Source organism: Rhinatrema bivittatum, chromosome 2 (assembly GCF_901001135.1).
Source record: "Rhinatrema bivittatum chromosome 2, aRhiBiv1.1, whole genome shotgun sequence".
In the NCBI taxonomy this organism is placed as follows: domain Eukaryota; kingdom Metazoa; phylum Chordata; class Amphibia; order Gymnophiona; family Rhinatrematidae; genus Rhinatrema; species Rhinatrema bivittatum.
The window spans coordinates 553478272-553490382 of record NC_042616.1 but is presented as its reverse complement, the minus strand read 5'-3'; the positions used below and the strand labels follow the sequence as shown (position 1 = coordinate 553490382).

The 12111-nt window shown below is 47.4% G+C and overlaps 1 protein-coding gene across 1 annotated transcript in view; it reads left to right on the top strand.

Annotated features, from left to right (window-relative positions):
* Positions 1–11535, top strand: part of DOK6 (docking protein 6) — a 1072962-nt gene extending 1061427 nt beyond the window's left edge. The window contains exon 9 of the mRNA XM_029590909.1: positions 9817–11535. Within this exon, the coding sequence (XP_029446769.1) occupies positions 9817–10068 (252 nt within the window). The 3' untranslated portion in view covers positions 10069–11535. The remainder of the gene's footprint in view (positions 1–9816) is intronic.
* The last annotated feature ends 576 nt before the right edge of the window (positions 11536–12111 follow it).

Genomic DNA, 12111 nt, shown 5'->3' with positions numbered 1-12111 from the left:
TCCCCCCCCCCCCGCGAAAGGGGTGGGGGATGCGCCGAAACCACCCCCGGTCCCACCGAACCCGCCGGGTTCAATCCTCCAGGCGGACTGCACGCACCTCACCCGTTTAACTCTTAACGGTTTCCCGCCCTTTTGAACTCGCTCTTGAAAGTTGTTTTCAACTTTCCCTTACGTACTTATTGATTTTATATATTTACTTTATTTTTTTATTCCTGGACGGGGCCGGGGCCGTCCGGGAGGCGTTCCCCGCCCCCCCCGCGAAAGGGGTGGGGGATGCGCCTAAACCACCCCCAGTCCCACCGAACCCGCCGGGTTCAATCCTCCAGGCGGACTGCACGCACCTCACCCGTTTAACTCTTAACGGTTTCCCGCCCTTTTGAACTCGCTCTTGAAAGTTGTTTTCAACTTTCCCTTACGTACTTATTGATTTTATATATTTACTTTATTTTTTTATTCCTGGACGGGCCGGGGCCCGTCCGGGAGGCGTTCCCCGCCCCCCCCGCGAAAGGGGTGGGGGATGCGCCTAAACCACCCCCAGTCCCACCGAACCCGCCGGGTTCAATCCTCCAGGCGGACTGCACGCACCTCACTCGTTTAACTCTTAACGGTTTCCCGCCCTTTTGAACTCGCTCTTGAAAGTTGTTTTCAACTTTCCCTTACGTACTTATTGATTTTATTGCTTTACTTTATTTTTTTTTATTCCTGGACGGGGCCGGGGCCGTCCGGGAGGCGTTCCCCGCCCCCCCGCGAAAGGGGTGGGGGATGCGCCGAAACCACCCCCGGTCCCACCGAACCCGCCGGGTTCAATCCTCCAGGCGGACTGCACGCACCTCACCCGTTTAACTCTTAACGGTTTCCCGCCCTTTTGAACTCGCTCTTGAAAGTTGTTTTCAACTTTCCCTTACGTACTTATTGATTTTATATATTTACTTTATTTTTTTATTCCTGGACGGGGCCGGGGCCCGTCCGGGAGGCGTTCCCCGCCCCCCCCGCGAAAGGGGTGGGGGATGCGCCTAAACCACCCCCAGTCCCACCGAACCCGCCGGGTTCAATCCTCCAGGCGGACTGCACGCTCCTCACCCGTTTAACTCTTAACGGTTTCCCGCCCTTTTTGAACTCGCTCTTGAAAGTTGTTTTCAACTTTCCCTTACGTACTTATTGATTTTATTGCTTTACTTTATTTTTTTTATTCCTGGACGGGGCCGGGGCCGTCCGGGAGGCGTTCCCCGCCCCCCCCGCGAAAGGGGGGGGGGATGCGCCGAAACCACCCCCGGTCCCACCGAACCCGCCGGGTTCAATCCTCCCTGCGGACTGCACGCACCTCACCCGTTTAACTCTTAACGGTTTCCCGCCCTTTTGAACTCGCTCTTGAAAGTTGTTTTCAACTTTCCCTTACGTACTTATTGATTTTATATATTTACTTTATTTTTTTATTCCTGGACGGGGCCGGGGCCGTCCGGGAGGCGTTCCCCGCCCCCCCCGCGAAAGGGGTGGGGGATGCGCCTAAACCACCCCCAGTCCCACCGAACCCGCCGGGTTCAATCCTCCAGGTGGACTGCACGCACCTCACCCGTTTAACTCTTAACGGTTTCCCGCCCTTTTGAACTCGCTCTTGAAAGTTGTTTTCAACTTTCCCTTACGTACTTATTGAATTTATTGCTTTACTTTATTTTTTTTATTCCTGGACGGGGCCGGGGCCGTCCGGGAGGCGTTCCCCGCCCCCCCGCGAAAGGGGTGGGGGATGCGCCGAAACCCCCCCCGGTCCCACCGAACCCGCCGCCGGGTTGAATCCTCCAGGCGGACTGCACGCACCTCACCCGTTTAACTCTTAACGGTTTCCCGCCCTTTTGAACTCGCTCTTGAAAGTTATTTTCAACTTTCCCTTACGTACTTATTGATTTTATTTATTTATTTTATTTATTTATACCGGCATTGCATCCGCTGTAGGCTTCCCTGGTCGGTCTTGTGCATTTGAATAAACGGAGAGGAATTTGTAGGTCGATAATGGTGTGTTGGTGAATGATTTTTTATATCAAGGTGATGGATTTGTAAATGACTCTGAACTGAATTGGTAACCAGTGGAGGTCTTTTAGGACTGGGGAAATGTGGCCTCCTTTCCTAGTGTTTGTTAGTAGACGGGCTGCTGCGTTTTCAACCATTTGGAGTGGTTTCGTGTATGAGGAAGGGAGTCCAAGTAATGTAGAGTTGCAGTAGTAGAAAATGAGGGCTTGGAGGATGGTTCTGAAGTGTTTGGCGTGGAAGAGTGGTCTTATCCTTTTTTAAACTTGCAGTTTATAGAAGCAGTCTTTGGTGGTTTTATTGGGGGGCCACTACCGGCCTAACACCGTCCGCCGGCTGATCCTCCATCAGAAGGACTTGGGCCCCCGAGCGGCGCTGGGGAGCCGGTCTTCCGTATGCCACATTTCCCGCGCCCGCCGGACAGGCGGGGATTCGGCGCTGGGCTCTTCCCTCTTCACTCGCCGTTACTGAGGGAATCCTGGTTAGTTTCTTTTCCTCCACAGCTTGTGTCCCTAGGTGGACCCTGTGGGTCGGTACAGCAAGAGCGGTATTCAAACAGCAAGCAATGGGGTATGAAAATACAGACCCCTGTGTACTTACTTGGTATAGGTTTTGCTAGGAGTAAGAATTTGTTGAGGATAATGTCAGTTTCTTAATAAGATCTCATGCTTTGACTGTTGAGGAGATTAGTGATGGCTTGTAAGCTGTTGTTCCAAAGTGCGATGGCTTTGTTAATAGATTCTGTTATGGGAATAAGAATCTGAACATCGTCTGCATAGATGTAGTGAATGAGGTTGACTACTTAACAGTTGGCAAAGGGGAAGGAGGGGAGGAAACGGCGGGGGAAACGGCGAAGCTGCTGCCGGGGGGGGGGGGGCAATAACACGCGCCGGAAATGGTATTTAACCTTAGATGGAGTTTACCACCCACTTTGGCCTGCATTCCCAAACAAACAGACTACGAGAAAACCCGGTCCCGGAGCGCCGGGGGCCGCTACCGGCCTAACACCGTCCGCGGGCTGAGGCTTGATGAGAAGGACTTGGGGCCCCGAGCGACGCCAGAGAGGCGATCTTCCGTACGCCACATTTCCCGCGCCCGCCGGACGAGCGGGGATTCGGCGCTGGGCTCTTCCCTCTTCACTCGCCGTTATGGAGGGAATCCTGGTTAGTTTCTTTTCCTCCGCGGCTTGTGTCCATAGGTGGGATTGACCTCTGTCCTAGAATGATGTGCCTCTTCATCCAGGCCTAGTGTTCCTACTGGTGTTTTAAGTCCATTGCTGTGCCTGCCTGTTCATCCAGACCTTGTGTTCCCACACGTATTATTATTTCTGAGAGATCTTCCAATTCCTTTGTCATTTTCTGAAGTGCATAAGTAGGGTAGCTAAATGAGGAGAATATTGGAGGGGCGAAGTTCCATATTGAAAGCTGAGTAGCTTTACTTATCTAGTGAAAGTTTGAAGGATCAGGGAAGGCTTGTAAGAATAGCCAAGTTTGTTAATAGATTCTGTTATGGGAATAAGAATCTGAACATCGTCTGCATAGATGTAGTGAATGAGGTTAAGACAAGTTAACAGTTGCCAAAGGGGAAGGAGGAAACGCCGGGAGGGGGGGCTATAACACGCGCCGCTGGAGCAGCGGGCCACCTGCCCCCCCTGGGCCTTCCCAGCCGAACCGTAGCCGGTCGCGGCGCACCGCCGCAGAGGAAATGCGCCCTGCGGGGGCCGGGGCCGTCCGGGAGGCGTTCCCCGCCCCTCCCCCACCCCCCGCGAAAGGGGTGGGGGTGGGGGATCCGCCGAAACCCCCGGTCCAACCGAACCCGCCGGGTTGAATCCTGCGGGCGGACTGCACGGGACCCCACCCATTTACCTCTTTACAATTTCACGCCCTCTTGAACTCCCTCTTCAAAGTTGTTTTCAACTTTCCCTTGCGGTACTTACTTATTTATTTTATTTATTTAAGGTTTTTTTATACCGGCATTCATGAAATCGTTCACATGATGTCGCTTTACAGAAAACAGGGGTGCAAAGAAAACAACCTATAACATAAATACACGTGGTGAAGAGATGCAGTTACAATTAACTGGGGCTATGAACTGGGAGTGTAAGAAATAAAGAGGGATAGAGGAGGTTAATTATATACATGGGTAGAATATAAAAATATACAAGAGTACATTACAAATATGGCGTCCAATATATACAGCTTCTGAGCTGAGAATTTATTGATGGTGTGTGTTAGGTGCAGTTCGGGAAGGCTTGCCTGAAAAGCCATGTCTTGAGTCTTTTCCGAAAGGTTAGGAGGCAAGGTTCATTTCTGAGATCTGGGGGGATGGAGTTCCATAACGGTGGACCTGCTGTGGAAAGGGCTCAATCTCTAAAGGTGCTGTGATAAGTGGTTTTGGAGGGTGGAACAAGGAGGCATCCTCTGTAGGCTTCCCTGGTCGGTCTTGTGCATTTGTATAAACGGAGAGGAATTTGTAGGTCGATTATGGTGTGTTGGTGAAAGATTTTGTATATCAAGGTGATGGATTTGTAAATGACTCTGAACTGAATTGGTAACCAGTGGAGGTCTTTTAGGACTGGGGAAATGTGGTCTCTTTTCCTAGTGTTTGTTAGTAGACGGGCTGCTGCGTTTTGAACCATTTGGAGTGGTTTTGTGTATGAGGAAGGGAGTCCAAGAAATGTAGAGTTGCAGTAGTCTAATTTGGAGAAAATGAGGGCTTGGAGGATCCTGGTTAGTGTCTTTTCCTCTGCGGCTTGTGTCCCTAGCTGTGATTGAACTCTGTCCTCGAATGATGTGCCTCTTCATCCAGGCCTTGTGTCCCTAGCTGGGATCGACCTCTGTGCTCGACTGCTGCGCCTCTTCATCCCGGCCTTGTGTTCCCACAGGGAACTCAGTTGCTGTACCCATTCTTCCGGGCCTTGTGTTCCCACAGGTGTTTTAACTCAGTGGCGGTGCCTGTTCATCCAGGCCTTGTGTTCCCACAGGTGTTTTAACTCAGTGGCTGTGCCTGTTCATCCAGGCCTTGTGTTCCCACAAGTGTTTTAACCTGGTTGCTGTGCCTGTTCATGCAGGCCTTGTGTCCCTAGCTGGAATTGACCTCTGTCCTCGAATGATGTACCTGTTCATCCAGGCCTTGTGTTCCCACACGTATTCTTATTTGTGAGAGATCCTAGGCTCCAATTCGTTTGTCATCAGCTGAAGTGCGTAAGTACAGTCTGAATTCACTAGACGCCAACAGAATTCACTAGACGCCAACGATATTCACTGGACGCCAATGTAAACACCGGGTACACACAACTCTAGGGGTGGACCCGTTCCAGGGAGTCCTTCCCTGAACAAGCATGAGGGTGGAGGTGGGCTTTACTGCACACCCACCTGACGGACCATGCCCATACCGCTGCCAATATTCTAGCATGCATCAGAAAGATGCTGGCGAGCTACCAGTGTTTTAACCTAGTTCCTGTGCCTGTTCATGCAGGCCTTGTGTCCCTAGCTGGGATTGACCTCTGTCCTCGAATGAAGTGCCTGTTCATCCAGGCCTTGTGTTCCTACTGCTGTTTTAACTCCATTGCTGTGCCTGCCTGTTCATCCAGACTTTGTGTTCCCACACGTATTCTTATTTCTGAGAGATCCTCCAATTCCTTTGTCATCTGCTGAAGTGCGTAAGTACCGTCTGAATTCACTAGACGCCAACGGAATTCACTAGACGCCAACGATATTCACTGGACGCCAATGTAAACACCGGGTACACACAACTCTAGGGGTGGACCCTTTCCAGGGAGTACTTCCCTGCACAAAGGAAAGGGAACTCTCTCCTGGGCCAATTGATAAGAAAACCACAATTCTGCAGCCAAAAATAGGCTGGAAATCCTTCCCCCATTGACTTTAATGGGCGACATATGTACATATACCCAACTCATTAGATTTTTTTTATGTCCATATTGGCCGCAAGTGGGACCCACTTTCGGACATAAGAAATATGAACATAAAATTTTGCTCTGCACATCCCTAGTAAGCACAGAGGATTTTTAGTTGCTAAAAGTGTAGAGAGCATAAGTGTGAAGGCAGTGGAGGGCAGCAGTAGAGAGCAGAAAGTCCGACCTGGTGACGTATTTAAGTGCTCATAGTGCCATGCTTGTCGGCGAAAACAATGGGTGTTGGAGCTCTAAGAATGGGGCAGTATTGCTTAAGGTACAAAGTCTGTGAGTACTACAAACTTCCCCTTTAAAAATTGCCCATAGGTACAAAGGATCTTACATGGTAACATAATTTCCTCGGAATGATGGTGTCTGATGATATCAAAGTAGCAAAACAGTTTTAGAAAACAGTGACCAAAACAAAAAGAATGCTGGGGTGGATAGAAAGCGGCAGAATTAGTACAAAAAATGATACTGCCTCTGGACGTATCATTGGGAAGGCCTCACCTAGAGAACTGTGTTCAGTTCTGAAGATCATAGCTCAGAAAAGATAAAGAAAGGCAACCAAAATGTTTCAGAGTATGCTCCAGAAGCCATATGGGATGAGACTGAAGGACCAAAATGTGTATACTCTAGAAGAGAGAATATAATAGAGACATTTGAATACCTGAAATGTATTATTAAAGCGCAGGAAGCAAATCTTTTTCAAAAGAAAGGAAGTTGTAGAATTAGGGGCCATGATGTAAAAGTCCAAGGGGGTAGACTTGAGAACAATATCAGGAAATGTAAGGGTGCTGGATGCATGGAAAGCTCTCCCAGAGGTAGTGGTGCAGACAAAGGAATTTAAAAAAATCAAACAAACCATGGGTTAAAAAACAGAGGATCCCTGGAGGCAAAAGAACGGTATTGAAGCACTGAGGTAACCTGAACAAAGCGGCAAGAATGCCACATCTCAGTGCTGGTAGATCCACACATATAAGTTTACCCGCATATCAGGCAGGCAAAATTCTGTACATATGGAAAATTACCTTCCATATGTACAGAATTCTGGGTTCCATATTAAGGGGCGGATTTTCAGAGCCCTGCTCGCCTAAATCCGCCCAAAACCGGGCGGATTTAGGCGAGCAGGGCCCTGTGCGCCGGTAAGCCTATTTTACATAGGCCTACCGGCGCGCGCAGAGCCCCGGGACTCGCGTAAGTCCCGGGGTTCTCCGAGGGGGGCGTGTCGGGGGCGGTCTCGGCCGTCGCGGCGTTTTCGGGGCGTGTCAGCAGCGTTTTGGGGGCGGGTACGAGGGGCGTGGCTATGGCCCGGGGTGGTCCGGGGGCGTGGCTGCGCCCTCCGTACCCGCCCCTAGGTTGCGGCCCGGCGCGCAGGAGGCCCGCTGGCGCGCGGGGATTTACGCTTCCCTCCGGGAGGCGTAAATCCCCCAACAAAGGTAAGGGGGGGTATAGACAGGGCCGGGCGGGTGGGTTAGGTAGAGGAAGGGAGGGGAAGGTGAGGGGAGGGTGTTAGAGGATTCCCTCCGAGGCCGCTCCAATTTCGGAGCGGCCTCGGAGGGAACGGGGGTAGGCTGCGCGGCTCGGCGCGCGCCGGCTATACAAAATCGATAGCCTTGCGCGCGCCGATCCAGGTTTTTTAGTAGATACGTGCGGCTCCGCGCATATCTATTAAAATCCAGCGTACTTTTGTTTGCGCCTGGAGCGCAAACAAAAGTAGGCCTATTCGCGCTCCTTTTAAAATCCGCCCCTTAGAATTTCCATTCATAGAAGTGATCTTGGTGTTCTTGTATTGAAATCAAGAGTCCAACATGAGGCAGCAGCCAAAAAATTTCATAGAATGTTCATAATTATTTGGAAAGAAAATTGAGAATAAAACTGCAAATACTATAATGCCTCTATATAAATCTATGGTGCATCCCCCACCTTGAGTACTGTGAACAACTATAGGCACTGTGTCTTCAAATATATATACCAGAAATAGAAATAGTAAAGAGAAGGGCAATAACGGGGATGGAATGGTTCCATTGTGAAGGACATTTTACCAGGTTAGAGCACTTTGCTGGTTTATTTCTTTATTTAGTCAATCTTGAGTCCATGCCTTAGCATTGGAAAACCCCCAAGGCAAGTCTCAAAATAAAATGAGAACCGAGAGGGGATAGGATAAGATAAAGGCTTATAAAAACCACGAGTATTAATGTAACAAGTTAACAGGGAATCATTATTTACCCTGCCAAATAATACTAGCATTAAGGGATACTCCATGAAACAAACAAACAGCAGATTTAAAACTGATATAAGAAAGTATTTTTTCAGTCATTGCTCAAGCTGTGGAATTTGTTGCAGGAGAATGTGATAAAGGCTAGAGGTGTACCTGGATTTAAAAGAGCTATGGGCAGGCCCATTAGCAATTATTAGCCAGAGATCGTCACTTCATACCTCTGGAAGTGAGTGCCATGTTATGGACCTCTGCTCTAGGATCTGCGGGGTACTTCCAACTGACCCGATGATATGGCTGCTGTCAGAAATAGGAGGCTGTGCTTGATTCACTATTGGTTTGACCCAGTATAATATATCTTGTGTTCCGATGTAGGAAACAGCGTAAAGGAATAAGAGGTCCACATTCAAAAGATGTATGTAGGTAACATTTGCTTTTACTTGCATAAATCTGGCCCTTTAACTATATCCTACCTTTGGACACATACAATTTTTTTTAAGGACAAAGTTAATGGACAAAAAGGGGGCATGGCAAGCACAGGCTAACATATTTAGCTGGATAGCACCAAATTAGGTACTGCCCTCATAGATTTGTGCTAGCAAGTCATGCATACAAGTAGCAGGCTTAATGTTATCCAGATAACTTTACCCAGATATATAATGGAATACTTATTGGGATAGGTTTCATAGAATATCCATATAAAGTTTTTCGAATATCTTACCTGCTGAACAGGTTTTTTTTTAATATGGACCTCTAACAGGCCGATGCAATACACTGTGCTCAGCCTAGCACACAGCTTGCCGCGGGGTTGGACGTGCATTTTGGATGTGCTACAATAACTTCCCATGCAACAATGGGATTAGCATGTATAAAGCACGCGTCTAAACCAGCTCATAGCCAATAGCACTCATCACATGTAAATGCCATGTAGATGAGGCTATTATCTATTACTCCTGATAAATCACTGTGTGCCCGACACGCATGTTTTAACATGAAAAACTTAAAGCCAGCCCGATACTGATGTTAAGTCTTCACGCACTCCAAGCCACCACAAAAAAGCCAAAAATACTGCTTCTCTGTGATTCCTCCTACTTAGTATTGTCCTAATACCAAGTAGGAGGAATCACAGGAAGCAGCATGAAAAAAAAAAGTCTTGATGACACTCAGTTTACGAGTGTCCATTTTCTTAACACTTGGCTGTGCATGGGTTAGGAAAACATTTGTTAATTGAGTATCCATTTCCTAACTGGTGCAAAGCCACATTCTTAGGGTGCCCGATGCCATGGATGCACTAGGGATGCAGAATTTATTCCTAGCATGTCCTTTTTAGCCCAGCAGCTCATTTGCATACTGCGTCGGGTGCTCAGGAAAGGGGGATGTGCGCATTCTTGGCATTGCATCGGCCTGTAAGTGATTTACTCGGGCTGTCAATTAATCTGTAACAGCCAGCGATAGGAGCTGCCTCCTAGATTACAAGGTGAAAGTTGTAGTGGCCATGAGCACATGTGAAAGTAGATCTTGAAGAGGCAAGACACAACTAACAGTCTACGGAATCTTAAGAGCTCCTGCATTTCAGATATATCTTAAGGGTTCTGTTTTAATAACTGTGTAAGTGAATCCACTGATCGAGGACTCTTTCATACACCATTTTTTATCTTCTCTTTAGGTAACTGTTTCAGTTCAACAAAGGTGTCTTGTCCATAGACGTTTCCCAGCTGCACCTCAGACCAGAGCAAGGAGCACCAGCAGTCCATGCCGCTGTCTGGCATCTATGGATCCTGCAGCAGCTCACGCCTCCGCCAATGACATGCAGCAAGCAGCCGGCTCGAGAGACAGTCTAGGTTGGAACCTGCAAGTAGGGCCAGGAAATCACCTGCGGGCCCTACATCCACGAAAATTTAACTATAGCGAAAACTGAAGCGCACCGTATTCTTTCTAGTGACAGTAAAGATTGAAAAATGCTGAGTGCTGCCTTCAGGCAGAGGATAAGTCTTTCTTTTGTGTATTTTTTTTTTCAGTTTTGGTCCATGTTAAAAAAACCATAATAATAATACAAATACACTTCCGATTATGTAGGACTGTATGACATGGACCAGGGCATCCATCACCTCTGCCGGGTTTTGTGACAGCACGTGCGCCTGCCGATACCTGACATCCGTCTCCTGGTTGATGGTGCTTACCTTAATCCTCACTGCTGTTCATCTTTCCAGCGTTGCTGCAGAGGTGGGGGGACTGGAAGACACGTGCAGGATGGTTTCAGAAAAACCCTCATCCGATGTAGAACGAAGTCACCCACAGGCGAAGTTGCAAAAAGATAGAAATCATCTTCACATAAAAGCAGGGTACCGCAGCTTTTTATAAGAAAAAAAAAGAAAAAAGAAAACATTTAAATACAGTATAAAAGCTAAGGCTTAGCAGGATAGCTTTCACTAGCATCTTTGAGAATAGAATTTGGTGAATTCAAAATAAAATTTATGTAGAGTATTTTTTCATTCTTACTGCTGTACAAAAGAAGCTTTTTCCTCAGCAAAAAAAAAAATAGTACCTATTAAAGTCTGCCTGTATGAGAAGTGGAAGTTTGCCTGAAATACATTGTAAAAACATATAATGAATCAGGGATGAGTTCTAGAAAGCTCTCGAGCACCCGCACTCTCCAGACTTTCAGAGGAGCGCTCCCTGGGTTTTCTGAAGCTGCCTACTTTTGAAGGGTTTACTCTTGACCAGCAGTGTTGACATTTTCGATTGGTTAATTCGCAGAGACCCTGAGAAATAAGGACACTGCTCTGCCGTTCCGAATGAGGCTCTGCTTATGGTCTTTTCTTTCCATTCCCTTTTCTTTCTTTATTCCCCCCCTCCCCCCCTCTTTCGTTCACCCACCATCTCTGCCAATATAAAAGGAAACGAGGAGGCAAAAGCAGGCACAGCCAAGCGTGAGCGGAGCCAGGGGGAGAAGCCATGAAAGAGATGCCATTGTTGTTTTAGAAATGGAGTTTCAGCCTACTGAAGATTTAAATGTTCACAAAAGTCAGCAACTATTTAATGTACATAAAGAATTTGGTGTTCTGAAATGCCTGCCAGAGGAGAACAAAATCTCAGTTTTTGTGTGATGTGGGGGGAGGGGGGAGGGAAGGGAGTCATCGATTGCATTTTCTGAACGAAACGATTGGCAGCGTCTAACATGGGAATTCCTGTGATGAGGATGCTGTGGATTGCTGTCTACGAAGGCCCAGCTATGATCCTGAGGCATTCCTGGCTCCTGTTCCTAGTGTGAGGTGATCCCGAAACCTTTTTTCCCCAACTACAGAACCAGGCTACTTTTCATTCTTGGCTTGGAAATGCAATTTAAAGCAGTGCACCTATTAAAAGGATAAAATGTTTAGCCTGATCAAACATGTATTTATACAGTCTGTTAGTCTCGTCAAACAATGCATTGGCTTGAAGAGTGATCTACCTCAGTGAGCAGCTGCTGAATGAAAAGGTTATGTGGTCTATTTAAATGCCATCATTCGGTTCACTGTAGAAAGAATCAGCCAAAAATGCAAATGACAGCTTACATTTGAGGAGTGATGGAAAATGTAGTAGCCCATCTAATAATTCTGGTCTGTATTCGGTAATCTGTGTACATAATTCGAAGACTAAATAAGAAAAAGCTTTCCACAATAGATTTTATATTTAAGACCAGACAGGTTCAGCACACAATTGGTCCTACAGGTGACGGATGTTTTAGTTGTCGTCAGTTGTCAGTGAAATTGCTTCCGTTTCAATGCTGTTTTAGGCATTCGATCAGATGATTGAATTTGCTAACATTTGGAAAACAAGTATTTTAGTCTTCTCAAGTTTATATCATCCTGCTTCTGAGACTCATATAGACTTTGTAACTTCTTTGTTCCAATTCCCATTACAGACAAGACTTAGAATTATATTGGAATCTAGATATGACCCAAACACAGGGCTTGTGTGA